This window comes from Onychomys torridus, chromosome 8, assembly GCF_903995425.1.
Source record: "Onychomys torridus chromosome 8, mOncTor1.1, whole genome shotgun sequence".
NCBI lineage: Eukaryota > Metazoa > Chordata > Mammalia > Rodentia > Cricetidae > Onychomys > Onychomys torridus.
The window spans coordinates 8,548,944-8,576,883 of NC_050450.1; the positions used below are offsets into that span (position 1 = coordinate 8,548,944).

Genomic DNA, 27,940 nt, shown 5'->3' on the forward strand with positions numbered 1-27,940 from the left:
GTGTATGCACAGTGGGATGCCTATCACCTCAGTACCTAGGCAGGCTGCCTGGATTTTGACCTTGAGCCCCGAACTAGTACCAAAACTTTTCTGGTCCTCAGCCTGAATCTCCATTCGCCACGTGGACACAGGAACAGGATAGACTTCTCACCAGTAACGTGGGGAGGCCATGTGCTGCTCTCTGTAAATAGTGATGGTTTTACTTTATTATGAAAACTGGCAGTTCTCAATAACTCTTCATCTAATGAAACTGAACCATCTCCCACAGTTGCTTCGTCAGCTTGGCCTTTTCACCAGGTGCTGTGTGATGCTACAAGATTAAAGCCAGGGCCTCATGCATGTTAGGAAAGTGCTCCACCTCTGAGCTGCATCCCTGGCATACACTAACATAGCTGTAGCTCCAGCAATCCCAGCACTTGGGAGGTGAAAGCACAAGGATCAGGAGTTCAAGGCTAACCGTGTCTATGAAGCAAGTTTGAGGAGTGCCTGTGCTACTGGAGACTCTATGTCAAAAACAGGACAACAAAATAAAATAAATAATAAACAGTTATAGCCACTTGATACTTCATTCTTAAATACTTAATAATAAATCTAGAAAATTAGGATACATTTCTATTTAACCAAACACCATTACACCTCCAACAAAGAGGATATTCATGGGTTGGTATTACTGAACAGAGTATCTGTAGTGCTGAAGTCCGCTTTCTCAAAAGAGCCTACTGCTTCTGGGGCTTTCTTGTTTCTGATTTTGTCTTGAAACAGGTTCACACTTGTATCCCAGGCTGGCCTTGAGCTTGTGACCCTCTGCCAGGGTGACAGGTGTGCACCACCATACCTTACTGCTCTTGTAATGTGGATGGAGGTGTCAGGACCAGACGTCAGCTGGAACTGTCCAGCAGGCTGAAGGGGGCAGTGTGGATGGGTGGTGTCAGACCTAATGACAGAGTCCATGGACAAGGCTTGACCCACAGACATGTTTTACATGGACTGAACAGTGTTTGAAAAGATTAAAGCAAGAGATTTCTTTTAAAAAAAAAAAAAGAAAAGAAAAAAAAAGATTCCTTGCTAGGTGGTGTTGGCACACGCCTTTAATCCCAGCACTCGGGAGGCAGAGCCAGGTGGATCTCTGTGAGTTCAAGGCCAGCCTGGTCTACAGAGCAAGATCCAGTAAAGGCGCAAAAGCTACACAGAGAAACCCTGTCCCGGGGGAAAAAAAAGATCCCTGCCTTCTCTTTCAAACCCAGCAGCCTCGCTATCTTGTCTGGTAGCCAGAGAGAGCTTCATGGTCTACGAGAAAACACATAGATCTCAAGAATGGTGGGGTGGAGAAGGCCAGGTTGGTCTAGAAACAAGCCCTTGGTTCTAAGGGCTGCTGGACAAGAAGATAGAGGACAAAAGACCAGTATGTTAGTGAGCTGGTCCTTCAGAGCCTGTGTATCATCCAGGTACCTGGGGTGGCATCACAGGCACATAAAGCCAGTCCTTAAGGGTCAAAGAAACTGGTGTTTCTGATTGGGCTCCTGGAGTAGCAGCCAACTCGAAGATTAGAAGTGATGAGGCTGGATGTGCCACCACCACTGCCAGACTTCTGCTATGGCTTGCTTTTAGCTCTGACCCCCAGGCAACTTTATTAACATACAAATAAAATCACATTTTAGTACAAATAAAATATCACCATATACATACTTGGGGGTCCACCCCCCCACCCCACCCCCTACCCCCGTTCTCAAGGTAGCTCTGACTTGGTCTTCTCCTGTAGGGAGAGCTCCACCCCACAGCAGTGCTGTCCTCAAGGACAGAAGTCCTGAACTTCCCTTATTCTCTCCGCTCTCACCAAGCACAACACAGCATCTTCTGAGAGTGGGAGGTCTGGCCTGCCAGAAGCAACAGACAGGCCAGTCCCTGGTGAGAGGCAGCAGTTTCAGTCAGCAGATCCAAAACAGGGTACTACCAGAGAGAATGTTAGAACCTTGAAAGAGCCTCTCTGAGTTAGCTTCCTGTGCCCATTCTGGTGCGCACTGTGGCAAGCACTGGCACTTATAGTAGAATATCATTTGAAGGTGTGTTACTTTTGTTTATGTTGCATTTGTTTAACTCTGTGAAGCTGTGTTCTGTGCCTGTGTAAAACACCCAATGGTCTAATAAAGAACTGAATGGCCAATAGCAAGGCATGAGAAAGGATGGGTGGGGCTGGCAGGCAGACAGCATAGATAGAGGGAGAAATCTGGAAGAGGGATCAGGGATCTAGGAGCCAGAGAAGGAGGAGGACTCCAGGGGCCAGCCACCCAGCTATATAGCAAGCCTTTACAGAAGTTAGAGAAAGGGAAACAGAGGCAAAAGGTAGACGAGATAAGTTAAGATAAAGAAAGCTGGCTAGAAACTAAGTGAAGCTAAGGCTGGGCATTCATAAGTAATAATAAGCCTCTGTGTGTGACTTATTTGGGAGCTGAGTGGTGGGCCCCCCAAAGAAGAGTAAAAAACAGACAACAGGCATTAGCTCACATAGCCATCTCTGCCTCCTGAGCACAAAGGAAGCCAAGACCTCCCAGCATGCCTTGCATCAGACCCGAGCCATGGGCAAGTTATGGCCAACACAAGGTAACAGGACTGAGGCCTCATGAGAAGGGCAGGCTTTCAGGTTGGGTCTTCATGGATCCTGGGGAGAAGGCCCATTACTACAGGTAGTGACCTGAGGCCCCCATGTTATATACCACACCTATAGTTCACATCTAGAGAGCATGGTGCTGGGATTTGAGACCAGCTATGGAAGGCTACAACCTTCACTCCCAATCTCCTGAAAATATGTGCAAAGATATTTACTTAAAGGAGAATGAAGATCAGCACTGCTAAAGACAGCAAGCCCAACACATGCCCAGCAGGGAATTACAGAACCCCTTCCACAGCAGAGCACTCCATCTCACAGGGAGGATGCAGAGGTGCCTGAGACACAACAACAAACCCATACCCTTGCAGCTGGTCTTCATGGTGCTGAAATTTGCACCAGGTCTCCTGACACTCCTAAAGAGAGGTCAAGGGTTCTACTATAGACCTACAGTAGCTGCACCATATCCTGCACTACTGTTTCTCACATCACACGCGTGGAAATATATCACTAGGATGGGAACATCCTAATCAGGTTCTGATTGTCCCTGGGAAAATGCTGCCTAGAAGAGCAAGGAAAAGATTGGAGAGGACACCATGGTCTCAAAAGCCCCTTCACAGATCCTTTGAAGGAAAACCTAGAGGCCTGGTGCTTGGCCCAGACAGCCCAGCCCTACTCTCCTCTCAAATTCAGAGCAGACAGGTCACAGCCTGGGGCTGGGCAACACAAGGACAGGATAGTCAGCGAAGAGTCTGGGCACACAAGGCAGCTCGCCCAGAGGGTCAGTGGCATGTGCTCTTGGTGAAAAACGGCCACCACAAACAGTAGGAGAAACACAACTGTTCCAGGACGGGCAGCAGAATCCAACTGCATGGCCACTGCACGCACCCCATGTCATGCTTCTCACGGTGCCGCTAACACCTGAAGCAGCAGTCTCCCCTGGAAGCTCACTCTGCCCAGTACCACTCAACAGATCTGTTACCTCAACACACCCCTGTGATGGCTTTGGGAAGAAGGTCCTGGGCTCCCTATATTGCAGAGGAAGACACTGAGGCTCTGGGAGATTAAGTATTTCCTCGAAATTACACAGTTGAGATTAACAGCAAACACCATCTGCCTGACTTCAACAGCAACCATGCTGCCTGCCTTTGAGAACCAATGTGCCCACACCAGAGTAGACCTGCAGCTCTGCCAAGAACGGAAATAAGAAACCAACTGGCCCCATGGTTCATGCAGGGTGGACCACATGCCACAGTTCAAACACTCTCACCTTGGCTGGGCTGTGGCTGAGGAAGGTGATCACAGAAGTCCTGGAAGTTTGCTCTGCTCAGGGCAAGTTGAATATGGTAGCCTGTCTGCCTCCCTGCAGGCAGAAGACAATGTGCAATATCTCTTCTACCCCTCACCTTCAGTAGTTGTCACAGGCTGGGCCCTTGGAGGGGCACAATGACTGAGCCACAGGAAAACATGACTAAAGTGGAAACCCTGCCTTGGTTGCTGGGGAACAGAGCAGATATCTTCAAGCCTGCTTTCTCTTAATCTCTTGAGATGCCCCTCAGTTTTTGCTGAACCTAAGAGACCAAGAGGAGAGAGAGATGAAAGCAAGCACAGCAGCCCTCTGGTCCCATCTGGAGCTTTTGCATCACTAAAGATGTACACTGTGGTGGTTTGAATAAGGTTCCTAGGTTTGAATGCTTAGGGAGTGGCATTATTTGAAAGGATTAGGAGGTGTGGCCTTGTTGGAGAAAGTATGTCACTGGGGTGGGTTTTGAAGTTTCAGAAGCCCAGTGGCTCTCTCTTCCTGCTGCCTGCATATCAGGACAGAACTCCCAGCTCCTTCTCCAGCACCATGTCTGCCTGCATGTGGCCATGTTTCCTGCCATTCTAATAATGGACTAAACCTCTGAAACTAAGCAAGCCCCAGTTAAATGTTTTCCTTTATAAAGTTTGCTGTGGTCATGACATCTCTTCACAGGGAAAGAAACCATAACTAAGACACACACACTATTACTTACTTAATGGTAGCCACTTACTTATTGCCAAGTCAGGGCTCTGACTCAGGTCCTCAAATGCTGTGCGCTAGCCCTCTACCACTAAGCTACACCCCCAGCCCCAGACAGCTCCAGTTCAGTGGATAACCTTTTCCCTGTAACTCCTCTCCTTCCCTCACAACACTGCTGATGCAGAGGTGGATCCCTTGGACAGCTTTCGCTTCCTGTGGACAGCCACACTGTCAGAGGCAGGCACACCACCTCCTGGTCCAGCTGCTGGAGCATCCACAATTTTCTCCATAGAGATCACCCCAACTATGGGCCCTTCAACAGAGGCAGTATGAGGCTCAAACTCTGAACAAAGAATAGCATTCAAAGAAATTATAGACCTCAAAGATTGGGTAGCATACTGTGTTTGTGGATGGGGAGACTTTTATTAAGTTAACGATGACAATTATGTCTCATATTCACTTGCAGATTCTGTAATATCTATTCAAAATCCAGTTGTTCACACACACCCCCAAATGATCCTAACACTCAAATATATATACTTAAGGGACCCAGAGCAACCAAACTAATCTTGGAAAAGAACTAAGTGGGAGGACTCACATTTTCCAATTCCAGAACTTACTACAAAGTGTGAGTATCCAGATATTGGGGAACCAGCTGGAAGGGTAAATATTTAGATCCATAAAGAAGAAATCAAAGCCCAGAAATACTCCCTCACATTTATAATGAGCTGATTTTTCTTTCCATAGAGTTTTCAAGACGATTCAATGGGAAGAGGATGGTCTTTTAAGTGAAGGTGCTCACTCAGTCATGTAAACAAACACCCACAAGTGACTAGTGCATTTCTTTGTCATTCCATGCACAAAGGTTGTCTCAAAATGAATAACAGAACTAACCATAAGAGCTAAAACTTAGAAACTTAAAAAAACAAAAAAAAACAAAAAAAAACCTTCCAGAATAGCTGTAAATGACACACTGGCCAGGCTTTGTGTCTGAGGTATAGAAACAGCTACCACAACCAAATGTCAGCAGACATTTCTTCAAAGACATGCAGAAGGAGCCCAAGAGAAGGTAGAGAAGGTGCTGAGTGTCAGTGTCCAGGGAGGCACATACGACACAGGAGGCAGGACTCTAAGCTCCCTGGAGTGTGAGCAATCAGCAGATAAGCAATATTAGGTGTTGGTGAGAGAGAGTATGGAAAAAGTACACACACACGTCAACAAACACACTCATGCATAACAGACAGGATCAGAAAATAAAGTAGCTAGCTTGGAAAACAGACCATTCTTCAAGATGCTAAACACTCTGTTAACATATGCAACAGTCCAAATGCTTGTGTTCCTTCCAAATTAGTATGTTAAACCCTCACCCCCACAAGCAATGACCACGTATGCCCTGTAATCCCAGAACATGGAGGCTGTGGTAGGAGCACAGGAGATGGAGGTACACCTGGATTCTATGGAGATCCTGACTGATAAACAGAAACACACAAGGCCTAACCATGGAGGCAGTGTTAGGTGAAGTCTTTGGAAAGTGAATGGTTAATGGGATTAGCATTCTTGTCGAAGAAGCCTGGAGAGCTATCTGGTTCACTGTTGTAGCTAGGAAAGCCATTATGAACTAAGAAACAGACCCTTACCAGACACTGAGGCTACTGGTGACTTGATCTTGAACTTCTCACCTCCAGAAGTGAGAAAAAGTAATTTCTTTTGGCTAAAGACATTAGTCTATGATACTTTGAAATAGTAGCCTGAATAGACTAAGATACCACATGGCCAGCAATTCTACTCCTAGATGGAAGGGAATGAAATGGGAAAGCATTCACCAGCAAATGTTCACAACAGGGTTCTTCATAACAGTCAAAGGCATAAATAAGGCGAGTATCCATCAACTGATATATGGCCAGGCAAAATGTGGTCTATCCATACACTAGAATATTATTTGACAATGAAAAGAAAATGATGCTGCCTACTACAACACAAATGAACTTTGGAAACAGTTCTATGAGTCACAAATGCCACACAGTACATAATTCTTCGTATAAGAAACTTTCAGAGTGGTAAACGTGCACCGGCACAAAGGGCAGCAGTAGTTCCTGGGGAAGGGGAGATGGGACATGACTCTAATGGATGCAGTTTCCTCCTGGGGTGATGAAAATGTTCTAAAATGGGCCCTGTGATGGCTGCATAAGTGCAACTGCACTGAGAACCCTGGTGTACGTGTGAGCTATAGCCCACAACCATTTAACAGATGGGCTGGGAGATGACGGTCAGTAAAGTGCTTGCTGTGGAAGCATGAAGGCCTGAGCTGGAGCTGCAGAGCCCATGTAGAAAAGGCAGGCACAGAGGGGGGCACTTCTAATACCAGTGCTGGGGAAACTGAGACAGCTGGATTCCTGGGGCTCACTGGTCAAGCCAGCCTAGCCTACTTGGAGAGTTCCAGATCCATGACAGATCCTATGTGAATGCTCCTGAGGAAGGACATCCTAGCTTCCTTGAGTGTGCAAATGTGTACGCACATCCCCCACATACACACACAGACACCAAAAGAACCAAAACAATTGAATAAATAAACCCACCAGGATTTGGTACATAAGCATGGCAGAGCACGGTAGCGTTTACTCCTTTTCCTGGGCTACTATTCCTTCTGGGAATGAAGCTAGCAGACAGAAAAGGGGAGATATGATGAGGGTTTGCAGGAGTCACAGAGCCAGCTGTGCCTACAACCTGATCTTCACCTGTACATCACATTCTGAGCTTACGCTCTGCGATAGGAGGGCAATTTGGATCCTCTGAGGCAGGTCATAGAATGTGCAGGTCACAGAACACCCCTTACCTGAACTGCCCACTGTGGGCAGTCCTCCAAGGCTCCGTGGCCTCCCAGTGTTCCACATTGAAGCCAAAGCCACTATCCCACCTGGTGGTACCTGGGCACTACTCTGTAAGTCAACTGCTTAAAAATAAGCACAAGCCAGTTCATTTCCAATAAGTTCCTCCTGCCCCACTATTTATCTAGCACCATCTTCACAAAAAGGAATTCAGGAGAAAAAACAGGGAAAAGACAAGCAAGATAGAGACAGCTCTAAGCCAAACGGTAGGTGGTGGTCCCCAGAGGGGCAAGGACAGTGACCATGAGGTCTGGAGTACTGTGTGGCCCTTTTCAGATTGACAACTCTCAAGTCATGGTACAAATACACAGAACGAAAAGAAAAGCCCTTCCTATTGAACATACTCCCTGGGGCCATGACACAGCACTCACGAGGGTCTTTGTGCTGACTCATCAATCCTAAGGTCTGCTGGTGGGTCTTATGCTACAGCAACTGCAAACTCATTATGAACTTAAGGGTACTCCACGGCAGTAACTGTAGCTGTGCTGTGACCTGACAAAGACCTGTGACTTCTAGTGGTGTCTGAGTCCCAGAAGCCATAGCTGCTGTTAGTTTTCATCACCCAAGTCCTTGGGTGAAGAGCTTTATGCAGTGACTAACTGCTTTGATTTAAATAGAGATGTCCCTCACAGGCTCATGTATCTAGACTCTTGGCTCCCAACTGGGAGTGCTGTTTGGGGATGTTGTTAAAAACTTTAGGAGGTGGGAATCTAGCTTGAGGAAGTAGATAACTGGGGTCCAATCCTTACAGTTACATTAACTGTCTCCCATGCTCCTATTAGTATGGCCCATTAAGCAGCACTTAAAGCATTCTACTACTTTCCTAACCCAAAATACCAAGTCCAAATTCCTCCAAACCAAAGCATGGTCAATCCTATCACAGCAATACCCTAGTCCCTGGTACCAACTTCTGTCTTAGGGTTTTTATTGCCTAATAGATGCCATGACCATGGCAATTCTTATAAAGAAAAACATGTAATTGGGGCTCACTTACAGTTCAGAGGTTCAGTCCATTATCATGGTGGGGCTTGGTGGTGCACAAGCACATATGGTGATGGAGAAGGAGCTGAGAGTCCTACATCTTGCAGGCAACAGTAAGTTGTCTGCAACACTAGGCAGTATCTTGAGCATATATGAGACCTTAAAGTCTGCCTCTACAGTGACACACTTCCTTCAAGGCCACACCTTCTAATAGTGCCACTCCCTTTGGAGGGGTCATTTTCTTTCAAACTACCACATCCATAGTGGCAAAAATGACAAACAAACAGAAGTGTATTTCTGTTTCAGACCCCAGGACAAGAACTGGGCTAGATAACCAGGTTGAGCTTTGGCTGGCCCCTCTGAGCCTCAATTCCCCCATCTGTAAAATGGAGCCATGCCATGCACAGTGCCCTGACCACTAGGGAGAACTGATGAGAGTAGTGGGCAGTAGGTGGCATTAACAGGCACTTGGGCCAGGAGACCCAGGACATTTTGCATTCTACCTTGGCCTGGTAGACACTAGTACCAGAGGTTTCTGAATGCTTCCTGTGGGATCAATATTTACATGACCTCCTAATGACCTCAAGAATGAGATGCCTTTATCTTTCTGCTTGAAGTCACTGAAGTACAGTAGGATGATTAGTTTAAACACTGGTATCAAGATTTGAACTATACATTCTAACCCTAGAGCCCCACCCCCTCAAAGTCCTAAGGGAGAAGACGTTATGTGCAGCATAATCTGATCTTGTCCAGCTCTAGCCTTGGTGGAAAAGCTTACATACATGTATTGGGCATCTGGGTCACAGGTGTCCTGAGCCTGGACATAGCATCTCAGGTATCCACAGGGGATGGGCATCTTTCCATCTCACTAGTAGGAAAGGACTGGGGACCCAGTGTGTGGTATGGAACTAGTATGGCCAGCATAGGTCTTATGCTCAGCCCATCTAGCCACTACAGCATCCCAGGTTAATGGTGACAGGCCCACTGCTACTCAGTTTAGCAGTCCTGACCTGACTCCTGACCAGCTCAAACCCTCTACTACAGCCCCACCTGGTCACTGTAGGGCACCAGGCACCATAGAGATGCACCTTTATTATAGACTTGTTTAGAGTCTCCTGTCTCTGCTGGGCTGAACGCTCCATAAAGTAAGGTCAGTACCATCTTAATCACTGTTTCAGGTCCCTCTGCTGAATGACCACAGTGAACAGCACATGGGAAGTGTGGGCCTGAGCCCTGCCTGCGCCTGCCTCTGGAAAGCAGCCTGATTTAGCCTGGGGTGGGGATACAGGACACAGCCCATCCTGGTACACAGACACCAGCTGGATTCTGAATTGGTACAAGAGAGTATGGGAAGGCCATGCACCTCCCTACTGCCCAGCTTGGGAACTGCCTCATCAACAACCATATCTGTAGGATCTCTCACATCTGTAGGGTCTCTGGAGCTCAGCACCACCCACTGGAAAGGGGTGGCTATTGGGCTTAACTGTCTCTAGAATCAAAGTGTTTGAGGCATCATCAGTACCCCAAAGCTAAGTTGATTGGGGCGGGAGGTGTTGCTGTGACAACAAAGGAAATGGCCAAGAACCCCAGCCCACTGCTGCTCCCAAGGGAGGCCTTCCATGAGAATCCTCAGCAAGTGCTCTAAGTTGGGCTTTCTTCCACCACCACAGGAGCAGGCAGGAGCAGGGAAAAGTGAGGAGAAAAGGCAAGGGTGGGAAACAAACAGGAAGCCACCTGGCAGGTTTGTGAGTCCATCTTCCCAAAAGACTGACCTGCCCATCCCAAATGAGGTCTGGGTTTATTACCCGGTGTACAGAGCCACTTGTAATACTGTGACTGAAGGTCAGGCCCGAGTGACATTTCATTGACGACATCTGATGGCCTGGCTATCAGATGTCCACTCTTGTCTTTCAAGGAGAGCTGAGTAAGACCACTCTGGTTGACAACAATGGGAAATTTGTGCATGCATGGATGTGTGTGCAGTGGTTTGAAATGAATGGCCCCCATAGGCTCACATAGTGAATGCTTAGTCATCAAGATGTGGCATTACTTGAGGAGGATTAGGAGGTGTAGCCTTGTTGGAGGAAGTGCATCACTTCAGGTGGACTCTCTGCCTGCTGCCTGTGGATCAAGATGTAGAACTCTCAGCTCCTTCTCCAACATCGTGTCTGCCTACATGCTGTTATGCTGCACATCATGATAAAAATGGACTAAACCACTGAAACTGTAAGCAAGCTCCAATTAAATGATTTCTTTTATAAGAGTTGCCATGGTCATGGTGTCTCTTTACAGTAACAGAACACTAACTAAGGTGTGTGTGTGTGTGTGTGTGTGTGTGTGTGTGCGCGCGCGCGCGCGCGCACGCTTGCGCGCGCACACGCTCAGCATGAAATCCACCATGAAAGCAACTGCTCCTTCTGCCTGAGGTGTTCTACTGGTAGAAAGTAAGCTGGAAAGGGAAGTCATGTTTGCCCAAGAAGGACTATACCTGACAAGAAAGCCAACTTAAAAAGAAGGCAGAGCAAGAAACCATCAGATAGCAAGCAGGGGTCAGTGTATACCCAAGAAAGAGACCACCCTGGACTCCTTGATCCAGCATTCCTGAAGTCAGACTCTTAACCAAGACAGTATATTCTCATTAAATTGCCTCAGGCTGCATGGTGAGATGCTGTCTCTAAATAACAAACAAACAAAACTTAGATGAAAAAAGAAATCATTCCTTCCAAGAAGCCTGCCCTGAATCTCCAGGGTGACAAAATTCAAAAGCTGTCACAGCAGGGTGCAGCCTGTAAAAGCAGGCGGGAAGACAGGTTCATGCCTGGGAAGGACCCAGGGCACTGGGCAATGACCAGTGGCTGCCAAAGAAAACATGAGTTCAAGAAGAAGCCCTGCTTGGTTACTGTGGAGCCCTGTCCCCTCAGTTGCCACTATGAGTTTCCAATGTCATCATTGTCACTGCCCTTACCAGATCTCAGAAGGAATGTGACCTTTGGGTCACAGCTGACAAGATCTGCCCTGGGGCTCTGACCACAGCATCATTCTAGACCTTACATGGAGACCAACATCACCAGTGTGGACCTGACTTTCCTGTCTCTGCCTTCTTAGTCCCCTTTCAGCCTTCAAGGACTCTTGCTAGCTTACTCTGGTATGCCCTCCTCCTGCATGCCAACCCCATCCTCCACCTGCAGCCTCCCATCCCCCACCTGCAGCCTCCCATCCTCCACCTGCAGCCTCCCATCCCCCACCTGCAGCCTCCCATCCCCCACCTGCAGCCTCCCATCCCCCACCTGCAGCCTCCCATCCCCCACCTGCAGCCTCCCATCCCCCACCTGCAGCCTCCCATCCCCCACCTGCAGTCTCCCCATCCTCCACCTGCAGTCTCCCATCCCCCACCTGCAGCCTCCCACCCCCCACCTGCAGTCTCCCCATCCTCCACCTGCAGTCTCCCATCCTCTACGTGTCAGTGACATCTCCAAACTACAAACTACACCATGCCATCCTTTGCTGAAGTTTCTGTGTCTGTCCTAGTACACCCTCACGTACAGAAACAAACCACTAAGTCACATTAAAGCTACTAGGAGAAAAACAAAGAATCAAGAAAGCTACACTCAAGGGGGTGACTTCTCTGAGCAAGAAGGACCTAAGATGAACTTTGACAGAGAAGAAAGACCCACTATGAGAAGAGTAGAGCAAATGTGCATACTAAGGTCCTGAGGCAAGATAGGGATTGAGGATTCATGTGTAAAGGGGGGACAGGTGCTGTCCTACAAGGTGTGACCACCCGGAGATTAAATGAGAGTGTGCACATGGGCACAGCCAATGCTTTGTGAGTAGTGCCTGTGCACAGATAGCAACCAGGAGCTGTCATTCTTTGAGGACAGCCCTGCTGATGTGAACAGGATTCTGTTTATTTCCTGCTAATAGGAAGAAGGCTGCCTGGTTCATGGGGAGAGCCACAAGCCAAATCAAAGGCTCTTTTGTGACTCAAAACAGTTCCATTTTCAGCAGCTTATGAGGATCAGGCACTTGGCTCAAAAAAGCTTCAAAACTCATTATAAAAAAAGAACTGCACCTTCCCTCAGAAGGCAGAAGCCCCAGAAAACTAAATGATGAGAATGTTCTGGGAGCTGAGTTTAATGCTTCTTGTGACCCAGTCGAGAGAAACAGCTCTCCAGAAACAGTCCCTGCTACTCAAGAGGCAATGCTTCCACAGCCATTCCAGGAGGGGCTGGAAGGTGCTGTGACGACTCTTCTTGGCTGACAACTTGACGACATCTGGAATTAACTCAACTGGTTGGGTACACCTGTGGAGTGATTTTTTCGTTAAACCATTTGAAGTGGGAAAACCCGATTCTAATATGGATCTGGAGGCAGAAAGGCACTTTTAATCTGGGCCACACCTGGTAGCAGCTTATATGACACTAGTACTCAATCTGTGGGTCACATCCATTGGAAATATGTTTTCCGATGGTTTTAGGAACCCCCAACCATAAATTTCTTTTTTTTTTTTATTATTTTTATTTTACATACCAACCACAGTTTCCCCCTTCTTTCTCTCATCCTGTTTCCTCCCCCCACCTCCTTTCTACCCACTTCATACTCTCCTCAGAAAGGGTAAGGCCTCCCATGGGAGTCAACAAAGCATGGCATGCCAAGTTGGGGCAGGACCATGCTCCTCTCCCCTGCATCAAGACTGAGTGAGGTATACCATCATAGGGAGTAGGTTCCAAAAATCCAGCTCATGCGCCAGGGACAAATCTTGGTCCCACTGCTAGGGGCCACAAACAGATCAAGCTACACAACTATCATTCACAGGCAGAAGGCTTAGGTCGGTCCCATGCAGGCTCCCCAGCTGTCCATCTAGAGTCCATGAGCTCCCATGACCCAGGTCAGCTGTCTCTGCAGGTTTCCCTCTCATTATCTTGACCCCCATCTTGCTCATATAATCAATCCCTCCTCCCTCTCTTCAACTGGACTACCAGTGCTCAGCCCAGTGCTTAGCTGTGGATCTCTGCATCTGCTCCCATCAGTCACTGGATGAAGGCTCCCTATTGACAATTAGGGTAGTCGCCATTCTGATTATAGGATAAGGCCAGTTCAGGCACCCTCTCTACTATTGCTTAGCTAGTGTTTTAGCTAGGGTCATCCTGTGGATTCCTGGGAATTTTCCTGGCACCAGATTTCTCCCTAACCCCATAAGGGCTCTCTCTATCAAGATATCTCTTCTGTTGCTCTCCCTCTCCATCCCTCCTCCAACTCGGCCATCTGGATCCCTCATGTTCCTACCCCCCTCCCCTTCCCTCTACTCCCCTGCCCCAGTTATAAATTTATTTTCATTGCTACTTCATAACTGTAATTTTGCTACTGAGCAGTGTCTCAGTTCCTAAGACCATTAGAAATATGTGTTTTCCAATGGCTGTGACCCACAGGTTGAGAACCACTGCTCTATAAGGACATGGAAGAAGGAAGTTCTTGTTCTCTGTCTGCTTGCCCTCACTCTCACTGGCAAAGCCCATTCCTTCACTGGCTTTAGAACCTACTTCTTCAGGATTTTAGCAGATATTGAATATCAGCTGAGACATCCAGCCTCATGAACTGAACAACTATTGAATTATTGGACCTTCCACTGGTAGGTAACCATTATTGGATTAGCTGGACCACAGCTTGTAAGCCATTCTAATAAATCCCCATATATATGTATATGTATATATTCTGTTCCTCCAGAGAGACCAGACTAATACAGGTGTTCCCTTGAATAATGTTCACTAAAGAACACGATTTTGGGTTTGCAGAGAAGGTTGTAGCTGTGGACAGAAATGCCTCAAGAGTACAAGAATCTGGGTCAATCCCAGGACCCATATAAAATATCCTGTCATGGTGGCATGTATTTATAATCCCAGGGGTGTAGACAAGCAGATCCTGGGGCACTCACTGGCCAGTTAGTCTACCATCTACCTGACTGCTGAGAAACAGGTCAGTGAGAGACCCTGTCTCAAAAAAACAAGGTGGGTGGTACCTGAGCAATGATACCCAAAGTTGGCCTCTGGTGTCCATGGAATGCACATACAAAGAACACAATTTGGGGCCTAATGCTCCTCTATGCAGTGAAGTGCAAATCTAGCCTCTACTTGTATGAGTCATATGCAAGCCTCCAGGGGTGATGGGCTCCTCCCTCCAGGAGGTGGGGCTCCTCAATTAGGCTGACTGGCAGGCAGAGAAGCAGGCATGTATGTAAATAAGTGTTCATGATGACATTAAGGGGACAATGCAGGAAGTGGGGATAGACACAGCACACATAGGGAGGAGGTGAAGTCTGGGTCCCAGGGATAAGGAGTCCAAGCCACCACCCCCACAAGGAAACAAGGCATGTCTTAATAAAGCGCCATGGAGGCAAAGGGTGACACCTGCAAGACACAGATCCAGATCCGGGAGAAAGGCCTGGCCAGCAGAAAAATGACCATGAACTCACGGGCTTACAAGGTGAAACAAAGAAAAGGGCATTTGAACAGCTACTGTCACCAGTCATCTGGGTCTGGGGAGGATGGATTCAAAACTGGGGTAAAATGCTATCCTGGGCCCAATGTTGGCATCTCCACCCACTGGAATCGAAAAAGCAAGGATGCCTTGGGGGTCAGTTTGGCAAGAGTTCAACAATGGAATGAAGACATGAAAGTCTCATCAGCCAGCAGCCTCATGCCTAAGCCTGCCAAGGGAAACTGAGTCTCAAGTAGACGTGAGGTGGTAGACGGGCACAGGATGCCTCTGCTATAGTGATCAAGCAGGCATGGTGAAGAATACCTATAATCCCAGAAATCAGGAGGTTGAGGCAGGGGAATCATGGGTTCAAGGGCAATGTGGGCTATAGCATAGTGAGACACTGTCTCAAAAAAAAAAAGGCGCGGGGGGGGGGGGGGGGGTGGGGCATTGTATAAATGACTAAATCAAAATCCTGTAATACCACTGAAAAATACAAGCTGGGAAACGATACATAAAAAGTGACATCATTTATGCAGAGCCATAAAAAGAAAACACTTTTATAATCCCACCATAAAAGCACAAATGCATGGACCAAAGGAACCAACAGTTCCATGCTGCTCCCCTCTGGGATGAGGGCTACAATGAGATCTCAGCTGTATTTATGATATTTAATTTCTAAACATTAGCATTCATTCCATCTGGATGGCGGTATGTACTCATTACAGCTTTCTGTGTACTCTGAGGACTATCAGAAAATTTTGCATTTTTTTTAAGGAGCTCAGAAGTAGAAAGGACAAAATGTGCATGGTTGTTGATTCTAGGTGGTGGGAAGGTGGACAGTTTTCTCATCCTCTGAGTTCTTTCAAGGAGGCAAACTAGCTGGTGTGGTGGCTCATGCCTGTAATCCCAGTGTAAACAAGTGTGTGCCAGAAGAATCACAAGTCCCAGGCCAGCCTGGGCTACAGAGGGAGACTCGATTTTAAAAACTAAACATGAACGAGGCAGATCTACACACTATTTGACTAGTGATTCCATCACTGAGTTCAGCCCAGAAAGCAGAAGAGATGGGTAGAAGGTTAAACACAGCATGATTTATAGTTAGCCAATGTCATTCAAGCTTCTAGAGACAGAAAAGATACTTCAACTGTGGTGTCTTCACAGCATAGGATATTATGCAGCAATGAAGTGGAACCAGTAGGTACCCCATGCAGCAGCACAGAAGAGTCTGACAGCTGTGGCGTGGAGAGAAAAAGCAAGAGACTTTCAAGTTTGGAATTCCTTCACATGAGGTTCTCAGGCCTCAGATAATCTATGGCATTAGAAATTAGGACCAGGACCATGGTGCCTTGTAGAGAGAGTGACAGCAAGATGTTCCTGGTGCTGGGGCCTGTCTTGGCCTGTGTTGCTTGCAGGGGTGCTGGGGTGTGTTCACTGTGGGAAATAGTCTGAACAGTGCCTTCAGGTTGGAATCTGTACCCAGTTTAAAACAGAACAACAAAGCTTGGAGTGTGGTGCAGCTGGAATCCTCCCAGTGAGGATCTAGAAGCTCACGGACCACTCCAGGCCAGCCTAGGCTACAGGAAGAACTGCCCCCAACAAACAGAACAGCAACCATTCCTCAACAAGGTGAGGAGATTAGAGAACAAACAGCAGTGACTTTCCTCTTACTGGGATAAACCACCAACAGCCAACACTGGCACCTTAATGGAAAGGGTGGGGGTGGCATGGCAGCATGGCACAGGAGATGGGCTGTCACACTGCATCAACAGGAGGCAGGGCCAGACTCTCAGGTGTCAAATCTAACCCCCAGGGACCTCTCTCTTCCTAAAGGTTTCACAATCTTCTAGGATAGCAACACCTACTGGGGGACCGAGTGCTCTAACATGAGGCTTGGGTGTTTGGGAGGAGGCATTTCACAGCAAAACCACAGCAGGAGCCACATTAGAGTGGCGGCTTCCCTCTGGAGCAGCATTAAAGCTAGTGGGCGGGGGTTGGAGCTATGCCAGCACGGTATGTGACGTCTGCATCGACTGCATGCTCCCAAGATTCTGAGCCGTCAGCAAGCTACCATGTACCAATCGATCGACAGAAGCTGTGCGACCTGCCCAAGGTCACACTGCTAGTGTTCCTCAGTGAGAAGGACCTGAAGGAGGCCTACACTCTGCCCCTAGATCTCAGGACTTCTGAAGAAGTCCTTGGCTACAGAGCAAGACAGCTAGTGGGCACCCCAGAAAATCAGGGCCAGTGATAATCACTAAAATGCCAGGGATCAGAGACACTGGAAATACACATATTTTTCCCAGCATGCCAAAGTTTGTGATACCCAGCCCTCCATATGAATGGGAACACTGGAGGGGGAGGTGGCAATTATTCTCAATTATTACTCAAGAAGAGAGTAAGAGCCAGAAGGACTCTTCTCTGGTGCCATTTTAATCAGCTGTCCAAAAACACTCACAAAACCAGCAGATGGAACATAGGTTATGTATATTCTGGAGGCCTTTTAAGCTGGAGGGGGAGGTTAAATAATGATATACAAGCAATCTAACAGCCCCCAAAACACTGTAGACAAGATCAAATGCCAGGCAGAGTCAAGCATCTTGTAATTCATATCAATTAGGAAAGCAGTGGGCTTGGCATGAAAACAAGGCTCTCCAGCTCAGCCAGGCAGAGGTGAAGTGGGGAAGACAGTCACTTGTGGCTGGCTATTTGGGAAGGCTGCCCTAAATATCACACAGCTCCTTTTTTTTAATCAGGCATACCTGGTTTGGTCTGAGACAGGGTCTCTTTATATATATAAAACCCAGGCTGGTCTGGAACTTGCTATGTAGCTAAGGCTGACCTCAAATACGGGTTCCTCCAGAATACTGGAACTACAGGTATGAGCATCATACCTGCTGAAGATGTTAAACATCCTATTAACATTAGCTTTCCAGTGTCTAGAGGGCAGTGGTCAAGTCAGATGGTATACCACATGGGAATCAACCATCTCTTTCAATAAATACTACCTGTGCATTTACACCAGCACCTATCAATCAAATGAAAGAAGAAACAGAGAAAGGAAATGGATGAATAAAATGGCTGCCACACACCAATTCTGCCACTTGAGCTTGGGACCTGTCACAGGTTCATGATTTGTGCTCGCTCTGCCTACCAAAGACAGCATCTGCTTTCTTTGGTATCATTGGGCAGCTGGTATGGAGTGTGGGAAAGAAACACACGACATTAGACAAGGCTTCCAGGAGGTGCCACATGCCAGAACATGAGAAAGCCAGAGCAGCTCTGAGTTCAACCTCTCCCTATGCCACAGGCAGCGGATGTGGGGTGCAGTGGCACCCACATTTCTAGTTCTTTATGAATGGCAGCAAAGTCTTCAGTACATTTGATATTGAAGTCTCCACTTCAAGGCTGAGTTCATGTGTGTCACTGTCCTGAGATGGATTTCTGGGCAAAATGACTATGCACTAGAAAGTCGCTTCAGTGCCATTTACTGACTCAAGAGAAACCGGGGCTCCTCCCTGCCTTTGCTCAGTGTACAAGGCACCAGGCCTGCACGAAGAGCTTCTGTTTCTGGCTTTGTTTGGACACAGCTCCTTTTACTCCCAAATTTCTCTTTGGAAAACTAGCCATGGGGGTCTCACCACCACATCTCTCCATTCCAAGCAGGGGATTTTGTGACAGGGGAGTCCCCGGGTACTGCAGCTCTATGCAGACACCTGAGGGTCATAGTTCCAGAGGCTGGTGTGGGGTGGAGGGAGAAGTTGGTGCAGAGGTTTTGGAAGAATGTCACCCTGTTCCTACCTCTGTCACCTATGTGCCCCTGGACCTTAGCAGGATGCTCACTGCCCCTGAGCCCCAGCTTCCTGGTCTATACACATTTCATATCAGGTATCACAGGAAGTACACAATGAGAAAAGTAATAGAAAGCCATGGCTGTCTGTGGTTGCTTGTATGAGATCCAGGGCTTGTTGGCGTGCTGGCGGGGCCTTCTGTGCCAGGCTTGTCCAGTGCACAGGCCCAAAGTCTCAGTGTCACCAACAAGGAGGAGCACTAACATTGGCTTGCCCTACCTGAGGCACCATCCCACACCTCTTTAATTTTTAAAAGATGAAACCAGACACTTAGCACTACCAGATACTCCCCTAAGCCCTTCACACACACACACACACACACATACACACACACACACACACACACACACACACCAAAAAAAAACCCAAAAAAACCAAAAAAACAAAAAACAAAAAAACCCAAAACCAAAAAACCAAAAAAACAGCACTTGAGTGCTAGAACTGTTCCTGTTATTGGAGGGGACAAGCACAGAGAGGTCAAGTAACTTGCCCAAGGCTACACATCTAGGAAAAGCAAAGGAAGCATCCCCTGGCTGGCTTCCTTCCCTTTTCTCTCCTCCCTCACCCCACTGTCTCCATTCCTTTTGCTTTCTCCCACTCTCAGGCTCTCAAGTGGGGTACATGCATAAAGGAATGAAATGAACAGTGGCTGTCTCCCATGTGCTTCTGATTTCTGGGAAGGTTTGCACAGGCGCAAGGATGGACTGTGAGGAAGGTACCTTAGCTCCACAGATGGCTCCCCAGTGGAATGAGGTGCTGGGAGCTTGTGAATGGCCATAGAAGAGACACTAAGCATGGCGGTGGGATCAGGTGCCTCCAGGAGCCTAACTGGGCAGGTTGATGGACTCTACCCTGGAGCCTACAGTAGAATCACTATCCGACTGATGTCATGGCTATTTCTTGAAGAGCCATCACTGCTTCTGAAGATTCTGATGCTTTCCCTTTTGATGTACTTGTTTTCCTGAGACAAGGTTGCATTGTGTAGCCTGGGCTGGCCTCTTGCTCCTCCCATGGTCCTTTGCTGTGTAGACTACAGCAGCCTGATGCAGGGTGGATGGAAGACACACAACCCCCAGTGGCTCCCACTGGCTCCGCTAACAAACCTGTCACCAGAAGGTCCTGCTGGCTCCTCCAGTACTGGCCTCCTGCAGCCAACTCCTCTCCCTTCCTCACTGCCACAGACACAGTGCCCTAGTGTGAAGTGACTAGTGACACTCTCCCTGCAACACCACCAGCAGCTAGATGACAGCCCACTAGTTCGTTCATCCTTACACCTAGCGCCATACCCCAGAAGCCGGGGTACATGCTTCAGTGAAGCATTCTTTAGCCTCAAGTCCTTTGAGAGGCTACCAGTTCTGCTTCCACACATCCCTCTTAGGGACTGCATGGAGGCGAGTTCAGCAGAAGAGCATACCCAGCTCAGCACCATTGTCTTCCTATGTGTTTTTAATGAGTATCTGAAGGAACAATTTCTCCAACAAGTTGAAAGGAATCTGCCTTGCCTCAGTGCCAAGTGAATGTTCAGAAGGGCCTGTGGTTCTCGGTTCCCATCCATTCACTGAAGTGTAACAGAGAGAATCAGCACTGAGCCTCTGTCTAAGCCTCTGAGTCTGCAGAGGCATCCTCAAAGTCAGTGGCCAGTACTAGCCTGCCTTGCCTCTTGCACATCCTGAACAGCTCACCCAGCAGCAGGAGGAAGGAGAACTGCCTCTCGGTGCCCAGCAAGGTTTCTGCCGTTTGAATTCAGTTGGGAAATTCCTGCTGAGACCCACTGTCTCGGTCACCACAGTCACTGTCACCAGTGGCAGCAATGTGTTGGGGCGTACATAGACACTCACGTGGCACATAAAACAGGTTATATAGCCCAGTCTCTGAATGGTGCTCACACTAATCAACTCAGGAGTGAGTCAGTTAACAGCCAAGGCTCACAGTGACTGGGTGTCCATGACTTAGTCACCCTAAAGATGTCATGTATGGATTCTTCTTCATGGTCCAAAATGACAACTAAGTCACCTTTGAAATATACCCATCAAAGAAAAAATCCCAACATGGTGACTTTTCTGGGCCATTTATATTCAAGCTTTCTAGAAATCTTGCCATCTGGACACAAAAGTGTATTCTAAGGTACTGGGCCCATATGAGTCTGCACAAGTTTGGTCTTTTAACTGAGTTCAGTAAAGGCCCTGGTGGGCACTGACACTCTATACCCTGACTCAGTACTCTCTTGGAAACATCAAAGAGTTTGCTCAAATATTCCCTGGTCTTTAGCCAAAGTGTAATGAAGGGAAAGTATACATGCCTCAGCCTCATGCAAGATCAAGATTACTATCCAACCAGCCATCGAGGAATGACATGGTGCAGGTCAGGGATGAGGCTGTGGCTGGTAGCAGTCAGGTCCACTGTGTCTACAGGAAACTGGTCTGGGCATCTGGCCACCATCCAGCTGGTCACTGGGCCAGGCTATACAAGGTGATATCCTTCATCCCCAGGTTCGCTTATGCACATACAAGCAAGAGAAAGTCTGCTCTACAGACATTAGTGTGGAAGGGAAAAGTCTACTATACTGGCGGGGTGGGGCTTCTCCTGCATGGACGATGGGCCCACCATGCAGACAAGGGAAGAGAAATGTCTCCACTCGCTAACAGGAGGGTGTGTATCATGAGGCCAACTGCTGGGACAGCTGACTGAGTATATACTGCATCCAGACATGGCTCTGCCTCCTTTAGTCTCAACTAGCCCTTTGCATGGTGACTAATGACCCATTTTCAATAGAAGCCATCCACTTTCATGACAGAGCAGACATTATACAAGAAACTTCTCTGAGAAAGTCTGGTCCACCGTCATGCATGTTAATGAGCACCATGATGGAAACCCAGGAAAATATTGGATCAGAACAGTAGTGAGCAAGTATAACCAACCCAGATGTCAATTTATTCTGTGTGTGAGCATGTGTGCACATTTGTGTGTGGTAAGTGTATCCATGTGTGGCTTTATGTGCACACATGTGCATGTGGAGGCGAGAGCACAACTAGGAGTCTACCTTGGTTTTTGAGACATGGTCTCTCACTGACCAAGAGCTAGCCAATAAGCTAGGCTGGCTGGCCAGTGAGCCATCTCCCTAGCGAGGATCACAGGTACATGTCACATTTCCATGTAGGTGCTGGGGAGTTGAACTTGGGTCCCCAGGCTTGTATGACAAACACTATTATGATTGAGCCAGCTCTCCAGGCCTCCAAAAATTTGTTTTTAATTCTGTAAATTGTGTGTGCATGTGCACATACATATGGAAGCCAGAAGACCTCCTTCCACCTTAACATGAGTTCCAGGAACTAAACTCAGTGTGGCAGGCTTGTGCACCGAGTTCATTTACCCCAAGCCCTCTTACAGATCTGTTTAAAAGTATCATGTAAAGGCCACAGCCGAGACTGCCTATGTCTGCACAGTCTTGAAGCATTCACACAACACAGTGATGCTGAGTGTCCATACTGGAAGGGCCCAGCCCACTGAGCCAAGCACACTGGCTCTCTGGTGCTCCGTAGGAAGCTGTCCTGGTGAAACAGGGAAGGCTCACCCACAGGAAGGCTGCCCTTCCGTTAGGGGGTGGCTACTTTCTCCTCTGTTTTTCCTAACTTTGCAGCTTTTCTGTGGTGAGTTCAGTCTTCAAGAACAGACGAAAGTAGCAGCAGTGACCCGGCCCCCGGATGCATACCTTGTTGCCGATGGCCTTTTTGGGAGGGAAGTTGTAGGCCCTTACTTGCGGGAACGCGCTCTGCAGCTGGTGATGCAATGCCCGGAACTCAGTGTACCGCCGATACACGTTCCACTCATCATCCTTTATTCGGATGTAGACCTGCCAAGGAGGGAGAAAGGACGACAGGCTGAGCCCAGGCTCCTAATGTCATCCTCACAAGGGCAGGTGCTGCATCACTCTGTCCACACAGGGGCCACATCTGCCTCATACCACTGAGCACCAAGCACAAAATGGGCAATGATGGCACCAATGGCACAGGAAAAGGCCTGTGAGGCAAGTGACAGGAAAGCCCAGCTACATAGTATGTACCCACCAGCTGAGTGACAGCACAGATGAATTTCCCTGTTCACATCTGCAGTTTACAACCTGGCCCATGGTACCAATTCTGCAAGTCCCACAGGATGGAAGTAACGCTGACCACCACACAGTAGGCCAGCGCACAGTAGGGGTGCTGATCTGGGACAAAGGGGAGTGAGGTCAAGATTTTCTATACTGCTGAGGGGCCCAGCAGAAGAGAAGGTGTGAAACTGCTGAGGGGCCCAGCAGAAGAGAAGGTCACACCCAGGTGCCATAAGCCCATGCAGGAATATAACTTAATCTCAGCCAAGTTGGGACACTGCCCAGAGAATGCTCAAGATGCTGCTGTGCTTTATTGGCTTGGCACCTGCCAGGACACAGCACAGCTATCTGGAAAGGAAACCTGAAAAATGGAGGTTTTTTTGTTTCTTTGAGAAAGGTTTCCCCATGCACACCTGGTTGGCCTAGAACTCGCTGTTTAGACCAGGCCAACGTCTAACTCACAAAGATCCTACTTCTCTATCTGCTGAGTGCTAGTATTAAAGATGTGTACCACTGCTCCCAGATGATGTATTTTAAAACATCACTCGACCTAAGGATCATAGAGAGGGTAAAATCTCTGCATGATGACTACTGTACTTCATATAACGCAAGGATCCCACATCTTCAAGACTTCTTTACATACTAATGGCAACAAACATCTCTGTTATGAGTCAGTCTGACTGCATTCTTTGTAACATATATTTAGCAACCAATTCTCTTTACTCAGTGGAAGCAAGAGTATGCTTACCATTCCCTCTGCTCTTCCTGAGCCTTCCATAAGGATGCTTGGTTTCTGTCCCTCCCCACAGGCAGCCACACCCAGTTCTACAGGCCCTGTGTTTCTGCCCAGGACTCTCCAATCTGCCGGTAGTGCAGACCTCAGATAGGAGCTTCAGCCACGGAGTGCATGCTCACATTCTTTAAATCTGAAGCCAGGCTCAGGCCCTAAGCAGTAAGCCTGGCCCTCCTCACAGGCTTTTATTGATTCATCTTCAAGAGCAAAGACAAGAGCAAAACATGATGCCTTTGTCTCTTGTTGCCTGCAAGCTGCCAGGCCAAGTCAGGAGCAGTCTCCAGGAGCAGAGGGCTTGATGGCTGAGAGTCACAGGGCAGAGCAGGCTCTGGGGCTCCTGTTGTATCCACACTCCTGCCTTTGCTGGTGTCCAGAGTGCATTTCAGGCAGCCACTGTTGCTATACCTGGAGACCACTGATAGCCAGGGGAACAGGAAGAGTGCTAAGGCTCCACAGATCACCCATAATAGGCTCACCTCAGCACCTCACAGATGTGGATAGAGCTCTCGGCTCTGTGACTTCCACTATCTAAGGAAATGAGCCCTTGAACTCAGTGAGTGGGAGGCCTAAGGTTGAACAGAAATGACAAACTCCAACCAAACACAAGACCTTTAGCACTCAGCACCTATCATGGGCTGAGTATTACACCAGACACACACTTCTCCTCTTGTCCTCAGACTAATCTACCAAGCAGGTGGTGGGAACATACCCTCTCAAGATGAAGACATGGACTCAGAAAGGCAATGTCACTTGCCCAGGAAAATGGGGAAATGAAGAATTTGAGCCCAGAGCTGTCTTCTCCCCAGTGTCCCATGTTTTCTACCCCAATGCTCCACTGAAATGAAGTCCCAGGCGACTCTGGGACCCCAGACCAGAAGTGTGGCACTTAACATGACCTCCAAGTGCTCTCCTTGCCAGAAAAGCCCCTGGTTTCACCTTCTCCCCTCAGATCTAATATGATAGAATCAAAATCCTCCAAATTACTAACAACAGGTTCCCAACAACCTGCTTGGCATCCAAACCTGGGAAACCTGAGGTACAGATGATTTGCTCATGAATTCTACACCACCAGACTAAGTTTGCATATGCTGAAAACTGTTAGGGCCCTTCCTTTCTTCCTTCCTTTATTGCTGTAGAATATTATTTTAAGATGTGTTACTTTTGTTTATGTTGCAATTGTTTAACTCTGTGAAGCTGTGATACTTTGCCTAATGGTCTAATAAAGAACTGAATGGCCAATAGCAAGGCAGGAGAAAGGATAGGCCGGGGCTGGCAGGCAGAGAGAATATATAGAGGGAGAAATCTGGGAGGAGAGATCTAGGAGCCAGAGGAGGAGGAGGACATCAGGGGTCAGCCACCAATTTTATTTCCTGCCTGAAGGGAAAGTGCTGTTGTGGAATAATATTTTTGTACACTGTAAAGATCTGTCACTCTGGTTGGCTTAATAAAAAACTGAACAGCCAATAGCTAGCAGGATTTCCAGGCACAAAGGATGCTGGGAAGAAGAAGGATGGAGTCAAGAACAGACACAGAGGAAGCAGGATGTACAGGAGGAGAGGTAACAGCTACAAGCCTTGTGGCAGGACATAGATAAATAGAAATGGGTTAATTTAAGTTTTAAGAGCTAGTTAGAAATAAGCCTAAGTTATCGGCAGAACTTTCATAATTAATAAGTCTCTGTGTCATGATTTGGGAGCTGGATGACAGGACAGAAAAAGACTTGTTACAAATGGTATCCAACATGGGGGCACATATTTCCATGTAAGACATAAAAAAGATTAACAAAATGTTTGAAACACTCAAAACTGGAGTCAAATGCAGCTTCATGGTCCTGCAGTTTCTCATGCAGGCCTCAGTACAGAGATGTGTATTCAGGTCACAGCCTGTGGGCATAACCTACCAATGCAACATGAGCTAAGCTGTGCAGTGGTTTAAGATTTTGCTCATGCAGACAGAAAACTTGCACAAAAACTCACTGTGCACAAAACTTAAGTCCAAGTGGATCAAAGATCTCAACATAAATCCAGTTACTCAGAATATGATAGAAGAGAAAGTAGGAAGTAGTCTTGAATGCACTGGCACTGGAGATCACTTCCTAAATATAACACCAGCAGCACAGACACTGAGAGCAACAATTAATAAATGGGACCTCTTGAAACTGAGAAGCTCTTGTAGGGCAAAGGACACGGTCAATAAGACAATACAACAGCCTACAAAATGGGACATCTGACAGAGGGCTGATATCCAGAATATATAAAGAACTCAAGAAATTAGATATCAAAATGCCCAACAGTCCAATTAAAAAATGGGCTATAGAGCTAAACAGGGAATTCTCAACAGAAGAAGATCAAATGGCTGAAAGACATTTAAGGAATTGCTCAACATCCTTAGTCATCAGAGAAATGCAAATCAAAATGACTCTGAGATACCATCTTACACCCGTCAGAATGGCTAAAATCAAAAACACTGAAGACAGCTTATGTTGGAGAGGATGTGGAGCAAGGGGAACACTCCTACATTATTGGTAGGAATGCAAACTTGTACAGCCACTTTGGAAATCAATATGGCAGTTTCTCAGAAAATTGGGAATCAACCTTCCTCAAGACCCAGCTATACCATATACCCAGGCATATACCCAAGGAATGCTCAATCATACCACAAGGACACATGTTCAACTATGTTCATAGCAGCATTATTTGTAATAGCCAAAACCTGGAAACAACCTAGATGCCCTTCAACTGAATTATGGATAAATAAAATGTGGTACATATACATAATGGAGCACTACTTGGCAGAGAAAAACAATGACATCATGAGGTTTGCAGGCAAATGGATGGAACTAGAAAATATCATCCTGAGGTAAGGTAACCCAAACTCAGAAGGACAAACATGGTATGTACTCACTCATAAGTGGATACTAAATATAAAGCAAAGGATAACAAGACTGTAACTCACGACTCTAGGGAGGCTATCTAGTAAAGAGGACCCTAAGAAAGACACAGGGATTCCCAAGCAACAGAGAAATGGAGGAGATCTACATGAGCAAACTGGGGGTGGGGTGGGATAATAAAGGTAATAAAGGTCAGGGGAAAGAGAGCTTAGGGGAGTGGGAGATCCCAGCTGGATCAGAAACAAAGTGGGAAAACAAGGAAAGAAATACCATGATAAACAAAGACCCTATGGGAATAGGAAGAAGCAGAGTGCTAGAGAGGTCCCCAGAAATCCACAAAGATACCTCCACTATAGACTAGTGGCAATGGTCAAGAGAGTGCCTGAGCTGACCTACTCTGGTGATCGGATGGCTGATCCTGTCATGATAGAACTCTCATCCAGTGACTGGTAGAAGCAGATGTAGAGATCCATCCATGGCCAAACCCCAGGTGGAGCTCCAGGAGTCCAACCGGGGGGGAGAGAGAGAGAGAGAGAGAGAAAGAGACAGAGAGAGAGAGAGAGAGAGAGAGAGAGAGAGAGAGAGAGAGAGAGAGGAGGGATTATATGAGCAAAAGATATCAAAACCATGATTGGAAAAAGCACAGGGACAAATAGCCAAACTAGCGGAAACACATGAACTGTGAACCAATAGCTGAGCAGCCCCCATGGAACTGGATCAGGTCCTCTGGATAAGTGAGGCAGTTGATGAGCTTGAACTGTTTAGGAGGACCCCAGGCAGTGGGACTGGGACCTGTCCTTAGTGCATGAGCTAGCTTTTTGGAACCTAGGGCCTGTGCTGAGACACTTTGCTCAGCCTTGGTGCAGGGAGGAGGGTACTGGACCTTCCTCAACTGAATCTACCAGGCTGGGCTGAATCCTCAGGGGAGACCTTGCCTTAGAGGATGTGGGAATGAGGGGTGGATTGAGGGGAAAGGCTGGGGGTGGGAGGAGGGAGGACAAGTGAATCCATGGCTTATATGTAAAATTAAATTAATTATAAAATAAAAATATTTATTTAAAAAAAGATTTTGCTCATGCAGACAGAAAAAGTTACACATACACAGTAAAGCAGACCTAGACAGAAAAAAGAAAACCCCTAAACAGGTTACAGTGTGTTTACAAAATGTGTGTAGGCTTAAAAAAAAAAGAAAATGAGTATAGATAGTATAGATAGTCATAGAAAAATAGTTTATAAATAATAAGATAAAGTCTTTAAAGAAAAAATAATATAAAAAGATAAGCCACATAAAAATGGAAAATACATAGTCTGGATCCTGTATGGTGTTGTACTGACTAAATCTTTTGATTGGTAATGAACAAACAATAGCTGC

General features: G+C 47.2%; 1 protein-coding gene across 1 annotated transcript in view; it reads right to left on the reverse strand.

Moving 5' to 3' along the window:
• Positions 1-27,940, reverse strand: part of Snx29 (sorting nexin 29) — a 470,841-nt gene that overhangs the window by 21,400 nt on the left and 421,501 nt on the right. The window contains exon 19 of the mRNA XM_036196324.1: positions 22,505-22,645. Within this exon, the coding sequence (XP_036052217.1) occupies positions 22,505-22,645 (141 nt within the window). The remainder of the gene's footprint in view (positions 1-22,504; positions 22,646-27,940) is intronic.